Here is a 22982-nt window from a genome sequence, read left to right on the forward strand (position 1 = left end):
CTCGTCCTGTCATATTCTTCACTGGGAGTTTTCCCTGAAGTTGAAGAGCTCTCATGAGCGCTGCCTTCCAGGGACTTCTTGTTTCTCTGCAGCCGCGGGGCTGCGGCCCAACACCCACTGTCCAAGTGCCCAGCTGCAATGGCCGCTGCCGTCATCGACAAACAAGGTAGCGTCTGTCTAACCACACCTGTTCCCATTGGTCTGTGTGTGTGACCTTGTTGGGAAAGGGATCGGCCTACCTCACCCGCTTCCCGGAACAAGGGCTGACTGAAGCAGGAAGCGCAAGCACTCCCCTGTCACAGAGAACAGCGCAAGCGCCAACCGGGCTGGTGTCTGCCATGACATGGAACAGTGTGGCAGCCACTGTGGAATTTGGTCACAGAGGCCTGGAGTGCGCACGATCCATTGTGAAGCAGACCTGCCGCCCCTAGCAGCCAGCGTCCATGGAGAAGCACCTCCCCAACGCATACACCTTTGTCCTCGGAAAGGCTGCTCCCACTAATGTGGGGGTGAGCTGAGGTGAGGACGTGAGGTCAGCACATCACCATTCTTCCCCAGTTGGCTGGCTTTTCTGTCTGTGGGCATGCAAAGCCCTGACAGGAGGGCCCTTGTAAAACACAGTCTCCCTAAAAGGCCTGCATTCTAGCCCTCCCCTCCTAAGAATCATGGGGAGCTCCAACCGCTGGTGGGAAAACAGGAAGAGAATGGACTCTTCCCACGAGCGGGCTGGAGCCTCCTGACATTTGTGGGGAGCACTGTGCGTTTCTGCATCTGCTCCAGGACCCACGCTGTTCCACACAGCACCGGTTCTCTTGTGGGTTTGTATACGGGGGAAGAGGTGGTCCAGTGCGGATTTGGGGATGACCCAGGTGTGTTCAGTAGCCTGAGTTCAGAGGATAAGCTGTATAAGCCATCGGGCGGATGGAGCTGCTCCTGCTCTGCAGGGGGAGGGAGGTGACCCAGGTTGCAGGCAGGGGGAAGAGAGTATGGAAGTCAGGAGGGGACAGGCACCCTGCCACCTGTCTGGTTGGGCGGGGCACACTAGTTGTTTCTGTGTCTGACTAAGAAGGCTTGGGGGCCTGGCCACTGACCGGCAGGAGAGCCCAATCTTCGTTTCTTTCCATTTGGGGTTATCCACCAAAGTTTTGGAGGTGCCTCACCCCTAATAGACTGACTGGAAACTTATTTTTAAACAAGAATCTGAAACGTTTCGATACTGCGTTTCCCTTGGGCTTTGACTTGGGGAACGGGTGCTCTTTCTGTGCTCAGCCCCCGTGTGCTGGTCTGTTCCCTCTGGGATCAGTGAAGAGGCCGCCCCTGCTCGCCCCGCCCTGGGCTCGCTCGTCACATGCTTAGTGTGGATGGGTGGACGTCACAGACGTCAAACCACCTCCCCGAGATGGGCTCCTTCGGAAACAGGCTGTTTGCCGGGAGCCAGCGCTTGTGCTGCCTGTCCCTGTCGCTCAGCACCCGCCAGTGAGCCCCACCCTTGAAGAAGAACAGGCAGCCGTGCGCGTAGGAGTAGTAAGCCGAGTCGATGTTTCTGCGGGGATGGCTGGGGGAAGAGGCCGTCGCTGGGAACACGTCCACGATCATCTTTGGAAAAGTGGGGAGGACCTGGTTTCTGTTGACATCGAATGCAAACACCTGCAGAGCAGCACAAGCAGACCGTGAGACAGACACGCTCCTTGAAGGTCAGTGTAGAGCAAGGAGGTAAACAGACAGGCAGCCTTGTACCAGGTCTTTTAGACTGGACTTAGTGTTTGGTCAAGGTCAGCAGTTCGAAACCACCAGCCACTCTGAGGGGCGGGAAACGGCTATTTAAACTTGATGAAGAGTCACAGTCTCGGAAACTCCCAGGCGGCTCTACACCATCCTACAGGGTCGCTTCGAGCCGGTATGGACTGCAGCGATGCACTCTGAGGTTAAGGAATGGCTGAGGCTCCGTGGCCCCAGGCCTGCACTCACCTGTATTTTGAGTCCTTGTGTCGGACAGGAGAAGGACCATCTGGCAAGCCTCCCACTTACCAAGGACTCTTTGAAGAAGTAGATCCAGTGCTTTCGTCGGTCGTAAAAGGCTGTATCCAGGGGACTCGGGATTCCAGGAAATCCTTCCGAAATCAATTTGGGGTAGCGGTTTCCTTGGTCATCTTCTGTGTAGGCCTGATCCTTTTCGCTGTCATACCTCCAGTACTGCTTTCCTGCGAGCCAGCCAAAACACCAGCGGGCCGCCTTCAGTCTCCCGAGACAGGACGAGGAGGGTCTCACCCAACTCCCCAAACCAGTCAGTCCTTCAGAGTCTGATGGGAGCCCCTCTGGGGCTAAGGCTCACCCAGCTCTCCAGTCACCCTGAGAGCATTCTTCTTTTTCCCCCGGCTGCCTTCCACAGTGCGCCCCAGCCCAGAGGTGCCCTGTGGGGCTCGTCAGGATCACTGGGGTCCTATGCAGCCACTCAAGCAGATTCCAACTCCCATGACCCCACGTTAGAACTCAATGTCGCGTTCATGGTTAAAACAAAAACAAGCTTTTGTTTCTCCTCCACTTATTTCTCCTGCTTCCTTTCCCCTCTGGCATAGAGCGCCCTCGACACGCGAGTGGTCGGCATCAGGAGGAAGGAGCCCTCGTGACTTGCTGCACGCTGGACCATGCGGCCACGGGCTTCTTAGGGCAGAAATCAGGGTGCTGGTTGGCGTGAGGAGCCCTGGTGGTGTAGTGGTTACACACTAGGCTGCTAATGGCAAGGTCACCAGTTAGAAACCATCAGCCGCTTCTTGAGAGAAAGATGGGGCTTTCTAGTCTCATAAAGAGGTACAGTCATCTCGGAGCCTCACAGGGACATCTCTTTCCTGCCCACTTGGGTCACTCTGAATGAGTCTGAGTTGGCAGGGAGTGGATTGTACCTTTTCCTCTGGGGATTCTCCAGTCCCACTGCCTCCCTGTCCTGGTTCTGCAGACCAGGAAGCTGGTGACGGAAAGGTGTCAGTAACTCCCACAGACGGCCGAGGAGGAGGCAGGGCTGCAGCCAGCCCTCTTGAATCCCAACCAAGTGGACACTCTGCAGCCTGTTCCTCTCACTGCGCCCTGTCCTGAGTGTTCACATGCCAGCCCCTTGCTTGGACACGCAGGGACACGTCCCTAAGCCTGACTGTTCGGCATATTGCCAACACGTAGGATGTGCACACTGGGTGAGCTTTGGGGTTCACAACCTTGCCAAGGCCAACAGCTGTCGGGTCCCGGAGCCACTGAGCACGCACCACCATGTTTGGAAAGGTTCTGTATTAAGAGCAACATGGCGCCTAGATGGGGAGGAGGCGAGGCTCGCTCTAACTGGCATGGCTTTTGATTGTAAAATATTCACACCAGATTAAAGCTCGGATGTTTCTGAAGATCCAGGAGTGAAAACGCTGTAGTGGTGCATTCGCCCAGGATGACCAGCTCTCAAACGAAGATCACCTGAGCACTGCCAACATGCTGCCTCCGGTCCAGGGCCCTGGCAGCCAGGAGGAGGTGCTCCCGGAAGACGGGGACTATAGTAGCCTGTCCCGGGGCAGTTCCTGGATGCAGCTGAACTAAAATGACCCTTCCCTAGGGCCCTGTGAAGGGACAGCCAGAGCCAGTTTATATGCAGGGTCCCTAACTGGTGAAGTTCGCATCCTGAGCTATTTCAGCTCGGTCCTGGCCATGTGAACTCAGAACTCGAACGCTCGGTGGCACCTGTTGCGAACTTACAAGGCTTTCTTTCACGGAAAGCAATGTGCTTTGATGGTTACCTCGGGGTGGGAGGGGAAGCTACTGGCCAGAGAGTAGACGCATGTTAGCTTGGGTGACCGGGAAGGCAATAAAAATGAGGTGGGCCAAAAGTAGGAAGCCCTCGTGTGGTGGTTACGCACTGGGCTAACCTCAGGGTCAGCAGTTCGAAACCACCAGCCACTCCAAGGGAGAAAGACGGGCTCTCGACTTGTGTAAAGGGTTACAGTGTCAGAAACTCATGGGACAGCCCTGCCCTGTCCTGGAGGTGGCTATGAGTCAGCAGGCCCACAGTGACAGGCAGAGGGGACACAGCGCAGAGAGTGCAAGGCTGGTGGACATCAACCCAGGGGCACCCTGGACAGTGGTTTCGCCTCGGCTGGGTCGGTGGTTGGAAACCAGCAGCTGCTCCTGGGCAGAAAGACTGGGCTGTCTACACCTGTAAATAGTTGGTGTCTCAGAAACCAGCCAGGAGCCATCATTGACTCGATCGATAGCAGAGTCTGGCTTTTGGTTTAATCTAAGGAGCAACCGTGGGCTCTCCCTGTCTGGAACGAAGAAGAGCGAGGAAAGTTGAAGACACACGGAGACAGACCACAGAGGCAAATGGTGTGACGTCCTGCCACAAGGAGGTCTACCAGGAGGGGCTTGGAAAGAGCCAAGGGCAGAATGCGTGTGGGAGGGAGACCATACATAGGTTAGATACAGATGGAGATACCGAGGCTTGAGCAGGAATATCTGCACATGGAGTGTTTTTTCTGTCTGTGAAATCCAGGATACGTGAATCTCGTCAGTAACTGCGTGAATGGTTCCTTGGGGTTCTGGCAGGGGACGTTGGGGAGCTAATGAGTACAAGCACAAAGAAAACCTTTGAACTTCGGTTGTGATCACTGTACACCCCTTCCTGATGTGGCTGGATTGTATAAATTTAAACAAAAGGATATATGTACACACACATGGGCATTCTTCCTTTGCTGCCAGTCCATCGTGAGTGGAGTAGCATCATACAGAGGTGACATCATGACAATGTCACAGCCCTCCCACCTGGCACTGAGCTTCTCTGGGCTCCTATTTTTCCAACCCAACCTCAAGCCATGTGGATCCTTGGCCACATGCGATGGACTCAGCCCGTGGGCTGAGAGACTGAGAAGGTGCGCACGAAGCAGCAAGAAGCAAACTACCAGTGTACTGCCATGGGCTCCACGGGAATAGGTGGTGAAAACACGTCACACGCACAGGTGTGTGCCCCATGCCTTTACCTTTAAAAAAGTAGCGCTCGTCTCTCCCCCAGGTCCAGATGTGGACGAAGGCGTCGATGTCTTGTGCCGGGATCCCACGCCAGCCCTGGGCGATGGGGATGGGATCCCCGTAGCGCGTCCTGTTGGTGCGGTTCTCGTATAACCAGTACCAGCTGCTGCGGAAGAAGTAGGTGCTGAAGCGCACCACCAGCTCCCCGTACTGGTTCCTCTCTTTGCGAACCCAGTCGAACGCGGTGTCGAAGGAGCCTTCACAGGAGCCTGGAAGACACGGGCCAGCCGCCCGCCCGTCACACGGGCAGGACCCAAGAGTCCCACTTTCCCCTGAGACGAGCAGACACTGCAGCTGAGCTGGAGTTTGGTGCAGGGCGGGAAGCAGGCCCTCCGTGCAGTGGGATTGGTGTGGCCCCCATGGTGCCCTCTGGCAGACCCAGGCAACACATCCAGGCTCGCTCTCACACGGGCCTGTGTTTGCATGGCGAGACCCAGGCGGGGCCCTCGGGGGTCACCTGAGGAAAGACGCTCAAGCAAAGCTTCCGGGGAAGAAAGTACCCCATCCCAGCTTCGTAGCTTCTAAGGGTGCCAAGTAGTCTGGAGCAGGAGTCTGAGGGGCACAGATGGGAACAGTCCCTGCGAAGGACCTTTAGTGGAAACTGCAGGGCTCGCTTCCCCCCTCCAGGCTCTGGGCCAGATCATGAGTCTAGCGCCGGTGTGCGCACTCAGTGGCAAGCTTACCCTGCTAAGGACACTGTCCTCAGCCATGGCACAGAAGAAATCGCCCCTGGTGGCCACCAGCCTACAGGGCTCTTGGGGGCGGGGGGGTGGGGGTGGTCCACTTGGCGGTGCAGACCACTGCTTGCTGCTAGAGTCCAGGAGGGAGTGCCCACCTGTGGCTCTGCATGGGGCATGGCCACTGAGCATCCTGGAGCTGGGGAGAGTCAGCATGAGGACAGGGTTGTGCCATCCTGTGGTGACCTCCCACAGGCAGCCTTACCATACAGCTTCTGAATGGCTTTTCTGTCAGCCCAGTCCAGCTCAAAGGCCGGCTCCTGGGGGGTGTAGTTAGGCTGCATTATTGATCCCATCCTGTAGGTGTGAGGCAGACCCAGGACATGGCCAATTTCATGAACGGCCACCTGCAAGGGGGGCACAGGCCATCAGGTTTGTGTTTGTCCCAGCGGGCCTCACCCTGGGAGGGAGACCGGGCTGCATGGGCAGGCAGGCAGTCCGGGCACTCACTTTGAGAAGGCTGATGCCAGTGGCACTGGAGGGAGGGGTGAAGTGCTCGTCGTCATCAAAGTGGATGTCGCCCAGGCGCCAGGCATGGGCAAACTCCTGGCCACTCCCGTCGAATGCCCGTGGACAGCCCAGGTGCCGGCCTGCAGGGGAGGAGGTTGAGGAGTCAGGAGCAGGGACAGCGGCTGCCAACGCCAGCCCAGTGCCCTGAGCTCAGGAAGTGAGTGCTGAAGACTTAAGAGGTATTAAAGGGGCCCTGGTAGCGAAGTGGGTGATGCATTGGGCTGGTAACTGCAAAGCCAGCAGTTCAAACCCACCAGAAGCTTCATGGGAGGAAGACAGGGCTTTCTAGTCCCATAAAGAGTGTCAGTCTCAGAAACCCACAGGGACAGTTCTACCCTGTCCTCCAGAGTAGGGCCCGAGTCTGAACCAAGCTGATGGCAGTGTTTGTTCATGATGCTTTCAGGCGAGGCTACAGGCAGCCTCCTACCATGTGTCCCGGGAGCAGCGTCCCTGTTGGGGGTGTGGGTGACCTCAAAGAGGCCACACAGAGGGCACAAGATAGGAGCTGCACCCTCACCTCGGAGGGGTCATGAACTGGAAGACTACTGCCCATGGTCCCTGGTGGTGCAGTGGGTTATGAGATGGGCTGTTGACCACGAGGTCAGCAGTTCAAAGCCACCAGTCACCCTGAGGGAGAACTATGAGGCTTTCTGCTCTCATGAAGTTGTGCAGTCCTGGAAACCCGGGAGGTAAGTTCTGTTTGGTTTTCCGGGGTCGCTACCAGTCAGTCGACTAGATGGTAATGAGTTTGGTGGTGGTTTTGTTTTTTCTTTTTTGGGTGGACCCCTGGCCCCACGGGTCGTAGCACTGTTAGCACAGTGTTGGGTTGCTAACTAGAAGGTTGGCAGTTCAAACCCACCAGCCGACCCACAGGAGAGGGGCCCGTCTTCCTACAGGCATGGAAACCATTCATAGGGCCATTCCACATTGGAATGGACTTGATGGCAGGGGGCTTGGTTTGGGTCCCCATGGCTGAAGGTGCCCCGATGGCACAGCGGCAAACTGCAAGACCAGAGGTTCTAACCCACCAGCCACTCTGTGCTCCCGGGTCATTGACAGCCTTGGAACCCCTGCCCTGGGAGTCGCTGGGAGTCAGAGGCCTAGTGGGGTCTGTTGTTTGTGTGATGCGTGGTCGGGTGTCGCTGAGTGGCCCAGCAGTGAACATAGTCAGCTGCTCCCTGGGAGGTTGGCAGTTCAAGTCTACCCAGAGGTGCCTTGGAAGAAAGGCCTGGTGATCTGCTGGTGAAATGCTCTGGAGCACAGCCGCCAGGATTGGGATGGACGTGATGGCCAGAGAGCACTGTCACGTGTCCTTGCAGAGAAGCCAGCAGGTGGGGGGTCACCCCACTGGGCAGCAACCCACTTGGGGCTGATTTGAGTGCCTGCCCACTGGACCCCACCCTGTGGTAGGAGAACCCTGGACCCAGTTCGTAACAAGGACCTCCACCCCTACCCTCCAGGGACCCATACTGTGCCTGCGCCCTCTCACCTCGCCCAAAGCCCAGCTTGATGTCAACTTGGGCTGCAGGGGAAGTCCTGTCTTCCACAAAGTCCAGCGGAGTCACCTCGCTCCACATGCGGAAGGCCAGCCTGCAGATGTAGCGCTGCTCGGCCGCGGACAGCTGGTTGCTGTAGCCCTCCCCCACCAGCCGCCACTTCAGGGTTCTTTTGGTAAAGGCCCTGGTGGCCCCTGGGGTCCCGGGCTGCTCCTCCTGACCCAGCAGGGGATGGAGCAGCTGCAGGAAGCGCTTGGAGCGGACACGCCTCTCAGGGACTCCATGGGGTTTGAGGTCACCCTGGGATTTGGGGGTGCCTCTGGAGCCAGGGTCGCCATGGCGATCAGGGAGGCCGCAGCGCGGTCTGTTCATGGCATGCAGTGTGGCAGCATCCAGCGCCCCGGTGGCTGGCAGCTGGTTGGCATGCTGGAAGGCGCTCATGGCCTCGGCAAAGGCGCTGGGTCCCCGGGTGCCAGGGTGGGAGGCAGCAGTCCAGCCATACTTGGCTAGGAAGCGCTGCAGAGAGAAGCTCGGCGGTGGTCTCTTAGCGACGCCCCCTCCCGTTACCCGCAGGCCCGTCCATCAGCTTCCTCCCTGTTTGGCCGCCTGTCCTAGACCCCATGCGCTCTGGGTGCTTGATGCGGTGCCCTTGCCTGGGACACTGGGACAGGCTCTCACCGAGGTGGGGGCCTGCGGCATCCTGGAAGCCAGGCCACTATCACTGCCAACCAGCTGATTACACCTGCACCTAGGTCTGGTCTGAGGACAAAGTCACACCCAGGGACGTCTTGTCATCACCCACGTGAGCTGGCAACACCTGGGCCTGGGTGCCTGCCCGTGCTCACAGCGGCCTGGACACACGCACACCCAGTGGAGTGGGCTCAGTGCTGCTGGGGCCTGTGGGTCCTAAACCTCGGTTCAGTGGCCCTGCCAGGCAAGCAGCCTGCACGCAGAGGCTTGCCTCCTGCGTGTGCAGGCCTTGCTGCGACGTGCCTGTGTGCACACCTGCGTGGCCTGTGGTGCTCCTACCTGCGCCGTGCCGAGGTCGGCCACGGGTTGGGCCTGGCGCAGGAGGGAGGGCTCCAGGTCCGAGCGGTCCCGGCTGTGGAACAGTGTCTCGCCCTGGGTGGCCCGGGTGGCAGCAAGCCAGCAGAGCAGTAGAGTCGGACGCCAGACGGAGGCAGTGAGCATGGCCCAGCATGACCCGAGGGGCCCTGCCCTCCTGCCTCCGCTTTGTCCCCGTCTCCCCTCCTGCCCAAGCCTGCCCCGAAGTGCTTTTTATGAGCAGCCGAGGGGGCTGCTGGGTCCAACCCAAACATTTCTCAGTCAGCCCTGAAGTGTGCCCACCGGGCTGCCTGGGAGGTGCCAGCCTTTGAAGAGCCCAGGGGCCCCTTTCTTGCTGGTGTGTGAACTCCCTCCTCCCCTCCTGACCCGAGTGTGGCACGCCCTTGGGCCACTGCACCCTACTTGCACCTGCCTGGGGATCCCACTCCTGCAGGGGGAGCGTTGGTGGGGCTGCTGGCTCACAGCAGGTGCAGCTCTGACCTGGACCTGGGCGAACGGCACAGCTGGCCACTGGCTGGCTGAGGAACTGTTCTTCCGTTTATAACTTTGCCTGGCTCTATAAGGAGCATGCCTGGTGGACGTGGCAAGTATAAGATGCATGGAGAGGGAACGTTCTTGCAGATGCAAGCATGTGCGCGCAGAGCCGGAAGGTGAACCCCGTGGGGCAGTGTGTGATGGGACAGTGAGCCCAGTGGCAGCAGCTCAGGCCAGGTGGCGGGACTGCAGGGCACAGCTCCGCTGCCTTCAGCTACGTTCTCTGGTCGTGAGGTACCGGGGTTTTCCTGGATCCCAGCTTAGCCTTTTTATCCCCCTCACTGTCATTGAGCTGATGCTGACTCATAGTGACCCAATAGGACAGGGTAGAACTGCCCCCCTTCGCTTCCAAGTCTGCACAGGAGTAGAAAGTCTGTCTTTCTCCTGGGAGCGGCTGGTGGTCTCAAACTGCTGAGCTTGCAGTCAGCAGCCGCCAACGCGTAACCACGTCACCAGAGCTCCTCCCAGCCTTCCCTGATGACTCGCTCACCCATTCTCACAAGTTTAAGAGCCCCCCTCCACTCGAAGCCCCGCGTCCACGGCAGAGCCAGGGTCGGTCACTTCTTGCAGGCCATGCTGCTCACGCAGGGTCTGGGCGGCCTCACACAGCACCTGGCCAGTTCACAGAGGCGGTGCTTACGGCTGGACAAGAGCTCTGGTCACTGCCCGGCCCTGGGTGCTGCGGGTCTAACAGCCCGGAGGGCTCAGCCTCTGGGTTTTGAAGGCAACACGTGGGACTCTGGGGGAACTGTGGACAGAGCTCGGCCCAGGGCCTCCTGGGATGGTGTTCCCACCTAGGCAAGGTGCTCCCGACTCCGAGGCGGGGCCTGTAGAACGGAGCTGCCTGTGCCCAGGAGAGGTCGGGTGCCAGAGGGCTTGTCCAGGCTCCTGGGCACAATGCCACCCTGAGGTTGGAGCATGCAGCACACAGCCCCCTCCCCCGAGGCTCAGTTCCTCCCCCACTGTGCAACCTGACCTTCTGAGCTATGGGCAGAGTTGCTGCCTGTCCTCCCCTGGGCCGGAGCTCCTCAGGGCTGCTAGCACTACAGGTGCTGTTCTCCGAGAGAAACACCCTTCCTGGGCTCAGCCTCTCATGTGAATTACAACTGCCCCCCAGCCTCCCAACACCCCCCCCCCCGCCCCAGCGAAGCAGACGGGGTCATCATCTGGGATGGCGAGAACCGCGCGTTCGGGAAGTAGCAGCAACATGCTAGATCTGTTACCTGTCTGCCCCCGGCACAGTGCCACACAGAGCAGGGCATAGTCTCGGACCTGCGCACATTCCTGTGGGTTTATTGAGGGGGGCTGCTGACAGGGAAGTCGCCATTTCAAACCCACCAGCTGCTCCGAGGGGGAAAGAGGAGGCAGTCCATCTCTGTAAAGATTTACAGCTTCAGAAAGCCAGGGGGGCAGTCTACTTGTCCTTCCTGCAGGGTCCCTTTGAGGCGGGACGGACCCCACACAAGCAGATTTGCTTTGGGGTTTTGGTTCCCACCAGGCAAAGGTCCCGGGGGGCCCCTGTGGTGGAGCAACATGTACGTGAGGGCCAGCTGCCAGCCCAGGTTCTATCCTGGATCCTTGTCCCCAGAGCCCCACTCAGGATGCAGGCAGGCACCAGTCATTCACTCCACCCGAAGGAGTGCCGGCCAGTCAGCAGCAGTCGGGGGGCTGGAGCACCCTCCAGATGCCCTTGGCCAGGGCTTTTGGTGTGGGGCTTTCGGCCATGCAGCTCGTGGGCAGGCCTTGGGTGGCCAGTGCGTGCGCCGTGGTTGGGCCAATGGCTGCAAACTGTGGGGAGAGAAGAGGACGGGTCTCAATGCGTGCACAGGGTGTGGGGAGCGCAGGCCGGGGGCCACACTGCCCATTCCTGCTGGTACATCCTCATGTCCCAACCTGTGCTCCCACTGTTGCTGCACCTCCTATCTCAGACCAGGCCTTGCGTTGTCCGAAAACCTGCTTACACTGCCCACTGAGGGCCAGCGAACTGCTTATCAATAGGCGTCCCAAGGAGACCTAGACTTTGCCTCTTGGAGGCCACAGCCCAGAAAACACTACCTATGCAGCCAGAGTATAGAAGACTCCTGACCCAAAGAGGAGAACTGCAGAACAGAAGGTTAAAAATCTCACAGACGACAGACTTTCTCGAGCCACGGAGGCTGGATGAAGCCCGGAATGATGGCCCTGGGACAATTTTTAACTTTCAAACCAAAAATTCCCCTGGGGCTCCCGGGGTCAGTGGGTTTATGCTGATTGGGGGGTGGAGGATGTGCTCAGGACTTGAAGAATGGCCTGTGCTTGGAGAAGTTGAAGCGTGCACAACTCCACAGGCAAATCTGTGCATTAAACAAAACCCCGACCCGGAGGAGGCACAGCTCTACGCTGATGCACTCAGGGCACCCCGGGCCGGAGGCAGCTGCACACCTTTGCTGGCTGCCGGCCAGAGGGTTGTGCTTGGATGGAGGCCATAGCCAGTTATGGGACATGCAGGGACGCTGTGAGTTGGAGTCACCTGGGGGACAGTGGGCTCGGGCTCAGGTTTACCATCCTCAGTGGCTGTACCATGGAGAGAGGGGCTCAGGGGGCCAGCAGTGGGCCCCCTCTGGGTGGAGGTTGGCTCCAGGTGGAGGCCAGGCTGAAAGGAGCCCGGGATGGCAGGGCTGCAGGGTGGCCAGGCCAGTTTCTGGACACTGGGCCCGGCACGTGCCTACAGCAGCCTTGATAAGTGGCTCGCCCTGAGGCCCTCTCTCCCCATCCGTGGGCTAGGCCCCGGTGCTCTGATGTCACCTGGACACCCTGGACTCACCTTGATTTGCTCAATGCTGTCCCCAGACAGCTCCTGGATGTGCTTGAGGCTGTACGTCAGGCCCGAGGGGCTGAAGAATGCGATGCTGGCGGGGATGCCCTGCAGAGAGGGAGTGAGCACCCCTCTGCCATCAGCACAGGGCACCCGCCTGAGGCAGGGGCTGGAGCTCAATGCTGGGACGTTGGTCCACTGCCCCAAGAGCCACTTGTCTTCCGGGTCCAGAGCCCGACCCCCGGGTGAGCACTGTGGCCTTGCCCTGTGTGCCCCATCACCCCTACGGCTAGGTCCCTCCAGCTCCTGCAACCCCCCACCAAGGCAGCGGCAGCATGAGGCTGAGGATGCCTCGCACCCTGTGTGAACCCCCAATCCTCCTGCCCGTGAGTAGACTGACTCGTGTCCACACGGGCTCTGGGCTTTCCGAGGCTGTAATCCTCATGCACGCAGATCGCCACACCCGCCACGCGAGCCTGCTGAACTATCCCGAGAATGGCCACGTGTCCTTAAAGCCACACAGCGGGCATCTGGCCAGCCTCACTGATGCCTGCCTACGTGGTCTGTGGTCACCAGCCCACAGCACCCGGGAACACAAGCTGCCTGCCTCTGGGTGTCCCCCCACCAGGCAGTGCCCTGGGGGCCCGACCTACCTGCTTGGAGAAGTAGCTCCTTAGGCTGCCCTGGATCCCCGGGTGGGGGATCGTTCGGTAGACGGTGACACTCTCCAGGGGGACCCCTGGGCACAGTGGAAAGGGGAAACACATTACTGCCTTGGGGACACAAGGGACGCTTCTACCTCTGAGCACGGCCGGTGGAGACACCCCTACCCCGCCGCAGCCTGCCTAGTCCCAGGAGAAGCTGAGGGGTGGAGGGGGCTCTTTGTTCTTGCTCTGGGGTTGCTATGCCGAGGCAAGGGTGGGTGCCGAGCCCCCAGGTAAAGTTTTAAGCTGAGACAGAAGCAGGCAGCCAGACAGGAGCCAGGATCGAGAAGGGGCATCCGGCTCCAGGTCCACAAGCCTGGGGAGCTCCTAAGGCAAGGCCCTACAGGTCCACTGCCAGAGAAGCAGGCCCTGCGGCTGCAGGAGTCCCACCTGTCTAAAGGGTCCTTCTCCTGCCCTGCTCAGTGACTGGGCATTTCTGGGCATTGACGTGACTGACATCCCTCACTGTGGACTGACTCAGGTGGTCAGAACTGTGGCCTGCAGAAGACAGGGTGGCTTGGGCTTCAGCAAATGGAGCGGGGTCGGCAAGAAGGTGCCTTAGGAGCGGTGACTGCTGTTGACCAGTCCCCATGTTGATCTGAGAAGTCAGTGTGCTGACTGTGAGGTGCACTCAGGCCTGTTAAGGCCACGGGACCCTGTGTCGGCTGCTGTTTTCTCCGGCGTGTTCAAACGGCGCAGTGGGCAGGTATAGAGTGCCTGGAGGGGCAGGCTGGGGACAGCACGTTTGTCTGAGCTGACGCTGCACACTGACAGCGTGTGACTTCTGCACGTGGCATGTGCACAGCCCGAGGGTCACCTGCTACGGCAGCCAGGGCAGGCAGGCTGAGGGGCAACTCCACAGCCCTGGCCTCAGGTCGACCCTGGCCGGGCCTGCCCACCCATGTGGACACTGTAGCTGACCACTGTGTCATCAGGAAGGGCGTGGTGCCCTGAAGCCAGTGTGCCCCCTTACCGTGGTCCTTCAGCATTTTCGGCAGGGTCTCGCGTTTGAGGGTACCACAGGGGAAGAGAAGTGGCAGGTCCGGCATCTCCCCTGTGGGCAAAGACCAGGCTGTGGCAGGCCTCGCAGGCCCTTAGGCTCAGGCTCAGCATTGGAGATGGGCCCGGCTCTGGGGAGGCAGCGTGGCTGGGGGTGTCCGGAGATGGGGCCGCTGCCCCAGCCCAGATTCAGCTGCCCAGGCAGCAGCCACCTGCGCTCGTTACAGGCTAAAGATCAGGGACGATGCAGGCAGACGGTGGGTACTGTGGGGCTCTCCCTTCTGGTGCGAGGGAAGGGCGCATGCCCCCCCCAAGTACCAGCCCTCCATAAGTACCCAGCAGAGCCACGGCCAGTGTGTCCTCTGGACCAACCCCTTACCCAAAGCTCGCTGCAGAGTGCAGGTGTGCTGCAGGCAGTCCCAGCTGCCCCCAGCACCCTCACCAACTACCTGCTCTGGAAATCCAGCAAGCTGGTCCTGCCCCTCAGGGTCTCTGAGGGCTGTGGGAAGGGGCTGCTCTGGGGGCCGTCCATACTCACGGGCGCAGATTCCCTCTGCAAGCTTCTCCGCGTTGCCACAGTCTTCCCCGAGGGTATCCAGGCCCAGCCTCTGCACTGGAGCACAAAAAACACACCGGTCACCGGTTTGGCCTCCCCGGGGCCAGAGCCCTCGGCCCTGCCTCTCCCCACGCAAGGGGGTCTGCCTGTCTTTGCTGGGCAGACAAGGTCCCGTCCACCAGGGCTTTGTGGGCCCACAAGGCCAGACTGAAGAGGAGGAGGGAGGCCGCTGGCATTTCTGAGATGTGCCACCAAAAGGGACTGACTCAGGGTCGGGCAGGCGTGTGGACGCTGGGGCGCCGTTCCCAGATTGGAACACGACCTCCGCCTTCTGTCCGCTTGGTAAGCGCCTGATCACAGCTGTGCTTGGAGTGTGGGGCCTACTCCTGCTCGAGAGCCCAGGTGCTGAGGTGGTGAGCGGACAGGGCTGGGGCCACCCCCAGTGACGAGAAGTGTCCGGCTTGAGGCCGCAGAACGGACAGCGAAGCTGTGGAACGCAGCCCCAGGGGCCCGCAGCCGTGCAGGGGGCTGGCTGCACGTGGGGGAGGAGGACTCGGGGAACCTGCAGAGCCTGTGGAGCCCACCAGCTCGTGCTGTAGGCAGCAGAGAGTGCCTGCAGCGCACGGTTTTTCTTCCCACCCGAGAAAGAGAAACAGCGTACAAAGTACAAATAGATTCTTAACTTTGTGTTAAGGGGTACGGCAGTGGAGGCAGTTCCCACAGCAACCTAAGCCCACCCCCCTTGAGCTGCGCACCCCAGGGGGCAGAGCCGACGGCTCCCAGTGGGTCTCTCCTCCTGCCGGGTGTGTTCCCTGAAATATGCTTTCAGAGATTCTTAAACCTTCACTCCGCTGGGCCTGCCCCGGGATTGGGAAACTCATCTGGACAGATGAGAACCATTTTGAAAGATACACATTGGCTAAGCTCTGTGGTCAAGCATTTAAGATGCTCTCATGTCAAAATCCAAGGCCACTTTGGGGGAAAAGCGTAGAGAATATTACGAGAGTTACACAAGCCATCACCTGGAGAGAACCACCTTTCCTGTTTGGGGGTGTTCAAGGATCATTGGGGGGGGGGGAGTTATCTATTTCAGTGCCTGTGTTTTAAAATTGGATTGAAACGGTATGGTAGATCTTTCTTTCATGTCACATGCTGTCTTCTTCTGTCATAGAAAGTCTACAAAAGCACCTTCTGATCACACAGGCTTCCTGCCCCGTGTGTCAGAGCTTACACTCTGAGCGCCCGTTTGTGGAAGGCAGCGACGGCCACAAAGGTTAAGCCTCTGCTGGATTCCCAGGATCATTAACCAAGGACATTGATCATCTGCCTCTGGAAAGTGGGTCACCTCCACCCTCTGCAGGCCTCCAGGGAGGGCAGTCTCTCCTCTGGGCTGCCAGGCTGTGCCCTAGGACGGGCTTGCAGTTATGAGTCATAAGTGCCTTGGTTGGACGCCCCTAGCCCAACCTAGTAAGGTCTTATCTGACGTGCTGTGCGCCTCCCCACCCCGCTGCTCCTGCTTCCGCAGTCCCCCCATGACGGCCCTGCCATCAGCATGGATCTGTGGTGCACCTTGGTCCCATGCCTAATTTAACGAGTGTCCCTCATGACCCCCAAGGCCAGCATGACTTCGTGCTAAGGGCCTCCTTCCCCTGGGCGCTGTGTCTGCATCTTTGTGTTCCCGTTGTCCTACGTAAGACGTAGCAGGAAATGCCCTTCTTAAACGATAGGTTTGATTTTGGGGTTTCTTTTTGTAACCTAAGACACCCTTGCTTCTCTTCGTAAACAGCCAGGCCCTGAGGCCACCAGCTGAGGCAGAAGCAAAGACGGGCCCCCCGCGGAGGACACAGAGTCCCGGTGGCACAGAAACTAAAGCACCCAGCTGCCAACCCAAAGGCCATTGAGTTGAGCCCACCAGCTGCTCCCGGGGAGACAGAGGAGGCCGCCGGCTTCAGTGAAGGTGACTGCGTTGAGAGCCCTACGGGGCAGCCCCTCTCCGTCCATCCAGCACGACCACTGTGCATCGGAACGCACTGAGGGCAGTGCTTTGGGGAGGGCAGGGCACTCACTGCGCATAGCTACTCCCCTATTTCTGGACATGGCGGCTGGGGCGTGGGGCCTCTCGTTTTCCATGGGCACAGATAACGCTGTTACACCCTGATCGCTCAGGGGCCCTTCCTCCTTCTGGGCTTATTGCCCTTGGAAGGCTGACCAGAACAGGGATCACAGGGTAAAGGGCACACACTAACATATTGGGAAGGAACGCTGGCGGAGGGTCAAAAGCTTTTACACCCATTATTCTGGGAGCCAGTCAGCACGATGTGACTCCGTCTGTCTCACTGCACCCAATCGGCAGAGTCCTGCATATTTAACGGATAGGTTTTCACCTGCTTCACAAGCAGAAACATCAGAAAGCAAGCACCTTCTTTCCTCCGCAGCAAACGAAGCGCAGTGGCTGAGAATCGTGCTGCAACTCCAAACGCTTACCCAGGCACGCCGTAGCGCTTCCCACCACGTACGCGGGCTTTGCGTTCCACTTGGCTCTGAGGGAGCTCGTCCAGGCTGGAAGACACAAGACCTGCTTACTGAGCCGCACATGCCAGAGCTGCCCTTTGGACGGGCCCACGGTGGCTGGTCTATGGTGAGAGGCTCGCCAGCAAGCCGACGGCTCAGACACAGATGTTAAGGCCAGAGCGCTCAACCTGACATGAATTCTGCAGACTTCTCACACTGGCCTGTGCCCTGCTTCACAGGTTGCCGGGTGTCCGCAAGGGGCATTCCTGCGCTGTCGGCCCACAGTGCCAAGTAAATACGGCCTGTGGGCAGAATTCGCAAGGTAACATTAAAAAGGAAAGCCCCAAACCACACAACTTGGCTCTTAAAGAAAACGTCCCTGGTGTTTTAAGTTTTTCAATTGCATATCTAATGAGATAGCGTAACCAGCTTCATTTGGGAAATAAACCTGAAAGGCCCCAAACTGGAGTAACCTCAGAGGGGAGAGCGCCCAGATCCATTCATCGGGGCAGAGACGAAGTTTCAGGTTCACCCTCTTAGCCTTTCCACGGAGGCCATCACCATTCTCTGAAGGACGCGGGCATCCCAGGAACGCAGAGAGCGGCTGTAAGAATGCTCGCCGGGCCACCGGCCGTCCACCGCACCTTTAGAAGGCAGGCAGGCGGGCAGCGGCTCTGTGTCCCTGCAGTGGGATTGGGAGATCACTTTGCTCTGGATCCAGGGGAGTTGCTTGCCCTCTTCTACTTCCTGGTTCATCAGCCTGGCAGCTACCCATGTCCAGAGAAGCCTCCAGCTTAACATCTGACCCGCAGCCTGGGAGCAGGCTGGACCCCGCCCCTCCTGCGACGTGTGTTGGCCATTGAATGGGGAAGACCGAACAATCATGGGTGCTGGCAAACATGGACTGCTAAGGAACAAACACGTCTGTTTCGGACAGCGGTTCTGAACCCGTGAGTTGAGATGCCTTTGGGGGTCGAACGACCCTTTCATAGGGGTCGCCTGATTCATAACTGTAGCAAGATGACACTGATGATGTAGCAACGAAAATCATTTTATGGCTGGGGGGGGTCACCACCCCAGGAGGACCTGTATTGAAGGGTGGCAGCACCACGAAGGTCGGGAACCCCTGGTCTTGGAAGAAGTACAGCCAGAATGCCCCGCAGGAGGGAGGATGGCGAGACTTTGTCCATGTACTTGGGACTCGTTGTCGGGAGAGACCAGGGGCTGAAAAGGGCCATGCTGCTTAAGGCAGTGGATTGACCACAGCGGCTGCCACCACGGGCTCGAACAGAGCCAGAACCGTAAGGACGGCGTGGGCCCAGGCAGGGTTCCGTTCTGTCGTGCAGACGGTGCCTCTGACTCCAACTCGAAAGCTCCTCACCATGATGACAATGACAACAACAACAACAACAACGGCGTCCGCCACTGTCTTGCTGGGAGCTGCTCTACGTCATGGCTTTGCTGCTCCAGAGGAGCCGGTGCCCCAGCGCTCTCCGAGCTCCACATCACGGCAGCGTCTGTCAAACCTGAGTGCCACTGTGGCCCGGGAGAATAAACAGAAGCCCCCAGGGTTCGCAGCCGGCCCGTCCCCACCTTCGGTTTTAAGGTACTTCTCCAAACACAGCTCCGTGGCTTCCACTGCCCGGGGGCTGGTGAACACGAGTCCCCCGTAAGCTTCCGGACGAGACAGCTGCACACCAAACAAAAAAAACCAGACGTTTCACGGGGAGGCTAAACTGAAAAATAAGCAGACGCAGTGCTCAACAGAAAGAGTAGGTGTGCTAAAGGGATCCGCCCACCCACCCAGCCACCCTGGCAGCCCTCCTGGCAGAGTGCGGAACGTGCTGGGCCACCAACTTCAAGGGCAGCAGTTTAAAACCACCAGCCGCTCTGCAAACCGGTTCTACCCGGCCGACAGGCTCTCTGTGAGTCGGAATCGATGGGTGGTTGAGTTGTTTTCTTTTGTCCCCTGACCCGTCTATTTACTCATCACCCCTCCCTCTCCACCCACCCAGACATCCACCTGGCTTCACTGACTGCATGTTTACTGTGCACCTAAAAGCCCTGGGGCGGAGGGGTTGTGTTCCCAACCAACCACAGGTCAAAAGTTTGAAACCACCCTGGGAGAAAGACGAGGTTCTACTCTGTCAAGAGCAACACTCTCAGGAACTCACGGGCACTTCTACCCGGTCCCGCACGGTCACCGAGTTGGAATTGACTTGGCGGCAGTGAGTTTGCGCTCTGAGACTGTGCAGCTAGGCCTCTGGAGAAAAGGTGGCGAATGAATTTGATATCCGCCTTTCCCCAAAGAAACAGGGTGACGGGGTAACTCAGCCTGCGGCTTGGGGGTATGGTGCAGATCGCAGGCTGATTCATTCTGCACTTGTAATAAAAGGGGACTACTCATGAGTGGGTGTCCCTTCTGAAGCCCTGAATTTCAAGGTAATAAGGGGACCCAATTGGGCGGACACTTACTTGGTCCCAGGCCCTTATTCTCATCTTATAGACTAAGAACAAGTGAGTGGGGAGACGCAGGGCAGAACGGAAACTGGTGCCTCTACAGCCACAGACCATGTGCCCCTCCCTGCAGCGCACAAGTCTCCAGGCGCAGCACCCGGGCTGAGAGCAAGAGATGTCTCTGCGTGGTGACCGCTACGTCCAGGGAAGACCCCACACCACAGCTCTTCCCCCACCTCATGGCTGCTGATAGAGGAGGATACAGAGCTGGGCCTTGCCATGGAGCCTGGCAGATGCCCGGCAATGTTTGTGGAGCAGACTACTGAATCAACAGCCCAGGGTGAGCCCCTGGTGCCAACAGAGGCTGGCATCACCCCAGGACTCCAGCCCCTCCCGGCACCCTGTGCAGCTGCTCCCTGACACTCGCCCATGGTCTTTGGCTTGGCTCCCGCAGTGTCTATCACTCGACACTTGGTGGCAGAACTGAAGTCCTGGGCTTGCGTTCTGGCCCAGCCTGTTACTTGTGGGAGGCCCTGGCCACATTGCCAGCCTGGGTGGGAAAGGCACTGCCTACCTGCTCCCCTGGCAGTTTTGGGGTGGCCTCAATGAGAAGATGAGTGTGGATGGGGGTGGAGGTGGGGCTGCTTACAAGATCTATTGGTCTGGGTCTCTGGACCACCCCCAGGCCCTGAAGCATGCCCTCTGCCCCAGCCCCAGGAGCCCAAACAGCAGTTGTCTCACAGAGCTGGGAGAACTCCCTTGTTTCAGTTTGGTGGGGCAGTGACAGCATCAAAGGGCTGCCTAGCGGGGGCCGGCAAAGATTCTACGGACACCAAGCAAGTTGGAGGGAGGGGGCTTACCTTCTCTGAGAGGCTGGGCAGAGAGAAGAACTCGAATGACAGAACAGGGATCAGAGTGGCTTCCAGCCCACACAGGCCCAACTCCTACAGACGACAAGGACCCGGACAGCGGGGTTACAGCTTAAACTCATTCGGTGCCAGCAGACCCCGTGGCCCTCCCGGTGGCAGAAGTCGGGGTGGCAGTGGGGAGAAGGTAGCCTGAGCTCAAGCTCCGGGGTACATACCCTGACGTATGGGTCCTGGCCACACTCATCCTCTTTAGGGTCCTTCAGTAAAAGGACCTTCATGGTTCCTGGCGGCCTTCACCGAGTCTGTGGGAGGGAAATGGGGTCTCAGCTGGAGACACTGCTCAAGAGAGCAGTCCCAGGACAGGGGCGATCAGCTGCTGTCCAGGGACGAGCAGCGCGTGCAATGACGTGGCGTTAATGAGCCGGCTGCTCCCGAGGACCCAGAGGCTGATAAGGCCCAGGGCGAGTGTGCTGGGGTGTGATACCACTGGGAAGGCAGAGGAAGCCCATTCGTTACTGCCAGTGTCAGACACCGGGCAGGGACAGCTCTGATGAGCCACCAGGAGGGCCCCGGCTGTATCCATAGCAAATGCACATCTCACTCATGAAGATCAAGGAATCATCCTGATCTCCACTTTGCTAAGAAGCCCTGGTGGCAGAGTGGCTACATGTTGGGCTGCTAAATGCAAAGTCAGCAGTTCAAAACCACCAGCTGCTCCAAGGGTGAAAGATGGGGTTGGGTTAATTGGGTGGAGGTTTCCTACCAATTTCTGAATTGACTCTCAACGTGTCTCACACCATGCCCTTGGTAGTGGCCAGTGGATGTGTCAACTGGACAAGCCAAGGAAAACCACTTGCTGTCATGCCCACTCCAGCTCCAGGCGGCCCCTAGCGTGTCAGAGAACTCTGCTCCTTTCAGAAGCAGACCACCCGGCCTCTCTTCTGAGTGCTTCTCAGTGGACTCCAAATTCATGCGAACCATTCCACCACCCACCAGAAAGAATGAAAACTAAAAAACCCAAACCTGTTGTTTTCAGCTGAAAGTCAATTCCATACCCACAATGACTCACAGGACAGAACAGAGCTGCACTGTTAGGTTTTCAAGGCTGCAAACTTTACAGAAGGTGACTGTCATGGCTTTCTCCCGTGGAGTGACCTGTGGGTCAGAACCACCGACCTTGTAGCAGCCCAGAGCTTAACCACTGCTCCAGGAGGGCTCCCTGTGTGCATCCAGGTCCCAAGCTGTTCATAAGCTTAGACCTAGCGTTTGCAGGTGTGACCAAAGTGCACGATCAGTTGGCTTCAACAAGGGAGATGGAGGATCTGGGTAAATGTAAGCCTCAATTGGCTGCCAGACCTCAGAGCACAACTGAGCATCAAACAGATCCTCCTGGTCAGTTAGAGACCGTGGCGCCCCTGAGATGGTGCCCCTGAACCACCCTTTTGATCTGGAATTGATTGAGACATTGCCATGGTTCCAGCCTTAGCTAAACAATAAAACCAAACTCACTGCCCTTCAGTCCATTCCAACCCGTAGTGCCTGTGTCCAGCAGGGTAGAACTGTCCCTGTGGGTTTCTGAGGCTGTAAGTCTTGACGGGGCGTAGAAAGTCTCCCTTTTCTCCCCTAGAGAGGCTGCTGATTCTGAACTGCTGACCTTGCAGTTAGTAGCACAAGGGGGAACCCAGCACCCCCAGCATACCACCAGACATCCTTATGGACAAGCAATGGACAAACAGTCACACTCAGAATACCCGAGGATTCAAGATCAACAAGGGGAATGGAGCCTGAGCGGTGCCAGGTGCAGCAAGGGGTCTGAGGTAGGAAGAGCCCTGAAACCCAAGCTTGGGGGTGAGGGTCTCTGCCTTCCCCCACAGCTGGTCCAGAGAAGCAGCAGCAACCCCGGCGACAGGTTACTGGAAGGTGAAAAGCCTTGATTTTAGTACGTAGCACACGTTTTCATTCAAACAGGAAGTTCTAAGTAAAACCTACTGCCACCGTCAGTTCTGACTCCTAGCGGCCCCAGATGTGGATCATTCCGGGAGCCAGGTGCCTCATCTTTCAATTCACTGGGGGTGCCAACCACCGGCCTTTCAGTTCTCAGCTGAGCGCTTGAGCCACTGCGCCACCACTGCGCCTTTAAAAGTCTAAATTGTCTTTCTTTTCCTTTAGTTAAAACGTACATACAACCGACCTCTGGAAGTGACCACAGCAGGGGCGGGTGGGGCTGCTGTTGGCTATGTCATCCTAACAGGTGGGGTGACAAGATACCATTCCCAGGGACAGCCCCAATTCACGCCCAACTCCGTCCTCCCGGTCACTCCACCCCTGGGCGGGCGGCAGATGTTTCTGCAGCGCTGGTGGCCGATCCAATGCGCTTCAGCGCCCTGCTGTGCAAGTTTGCTAACACCCACGCTTTGCCCGGGCACATAGTGACCCCCGGGGCTGGCCGCCTGCCTGTCTTCCTGGGCTCCAGGTCGGCGACACCCCGCAGTGACACAGAGGGCCCAGTGACATGCGGGGCGCCAGGTACGCAGCACACGGGTCATGGGCCTGCGAGCCCCGCGGGGCTCAGCTGGGAGTCCGCGCATGCGCGCTCGCGGACAGGTTCCGGGGGCGGGGCGGCCGGTGCCACTGTGCGAAGGGGCGAGTGGCCGGGGAGGGGCGGGAGGCAGGAGGGGACAGGGAGAACGTGGCG

The 22982-nt window shown here is 58.7% G+C and overlaps 2 protein-coding genes across 6 annotated transcripts; both read right to left on the bottom strand.

The window, feature by feature from the left end:
* Window positions 1-1275: 1275 nt before the first annotated feature.
* Window positions 1276-8989, bottom strand: MMP21 (matrix metallopeptidase 21). Its single transcript, XM_075534500.1, has 7 exons — window positions 8828-8989; window positions 7792-8314; window positions 6243-6382; window positions 5998-6139; window positions 5007-5264; window positions 2029-2201; window positions 1276-1647 (listed from the first exon to the last, which is right to left on the bottom strand). Exons 1-7 carry the CDS (start codon window positions 8987-8989, stop codon window positions 1345-1347), a joined length of 1701 nt encoding a protein of 566 aa, XP_075390615.1. The 3' UTR covers window positions 1276-1344.
* Window positions 8990-10667: 1678 nt separating this feature from the next.
* On the bottom strand, window positions 10668-22875 carry UROS (uroporphyrinogen III synthase). Of its 5 annotated transcripts, none has more exons than XM_075534230.1 (10): window positions 22742-22875; window positions 20503-20589; window positions 20279-20362; window positions 18555-18651; window positions 16935-17009; window positions 14433-14507; window positions 13869-13949; window positions 12845-12930; window positions 12201-12299; window positions 10668-11185 (listed from the first exon to the last, which is right to left on the bottom strand). In XM_075534230.1, the coding sequence occupies exons 2-10, from the start codon at window positions 20563-20565 to the stop codon at window positions 11048-11050; spliced, it is 798 nt and encodes a 265-aa protein (XP_075390345.1). In that variant the 5' UTR covers window positions 20566-20589; window positions 22742-22875; the 3' UTR covers window positions 10668-11047. The 5 variants fall into 5 exon arrangements, with proteins under 5 accessions (XP_075390345.1, XP_075390344.1, XP_075390346.1 ...); XM_075534229.1 differs by having other exon boundaries at window positions 22479-22865; XM_075534231.1 differs by having other exon boundaries at window positions 22468-22865.
* Window positions 22876-22982: the final 107 nt, after the last annotated feature.

Source organism: Tenrec ecaudatus, chromosome 16 (assembly GCF_050624435.1).
Source record: "Tenrec ecaudatus isolate mTenEca1 chromosome 16, mTenEca1.hap1, whole genome shotgun sequence".
Taxonomy (NCBI): Eukaryota; Metazoa; Chordata; class Mammalia; order Afrosoricida; family Tenrecidae; genus Tenrec; species Tenrec ecaudatus.

Excerpts from the sequence above, each read along its gene's own strand:
- MMP21 (XM_075534500.1), bottom strand. The coding sequence starts at position 8,989 with ATGCTCACTGCCTCCGTCTGGCGTCCGACTCTACTGCTCTGCTGGCTT. Across the intron at positions 6,140-6,242 it reads CTGGCATCAGCCTTCTCAAA|GTGGCCGTTCATGAAATTGG; the intron begins GTGAGTGCCCGG and ends CCCCCCTTGCAG. Across the intron at positions 1,648-2,028 it reads ACTTCTTCAAAGAGTCCTTG|GTGTTTGCATTCGATGTCAA; the intron begins GTAAGTGGGAGG and ends GCTGCTCTGCAG.
- UROS (XM_075534230.1), bottom strand. The coding sequence starts at position 20,565 with ATGAAGGTCCTTTTACTGAAGGACCCTAAAGAGGATGAGTGTGGCCAG. Across the intron at positions 20,363-20,502 it reads GCCAGGACCCATACGTCAGG|GAGTTGGGCCTGTGTGGGCT; the intron begins GTATGTACCCCG and ends TGTCGTCTGTAG. Across the intron at positions 13,950-14,432 it reads TGCAGAGGGAATCTGCGCCC|GGGAGATGCCGGACCTGCCA; the intron begins GTGAGTATGGAC and ends CTTTGCCCACAG.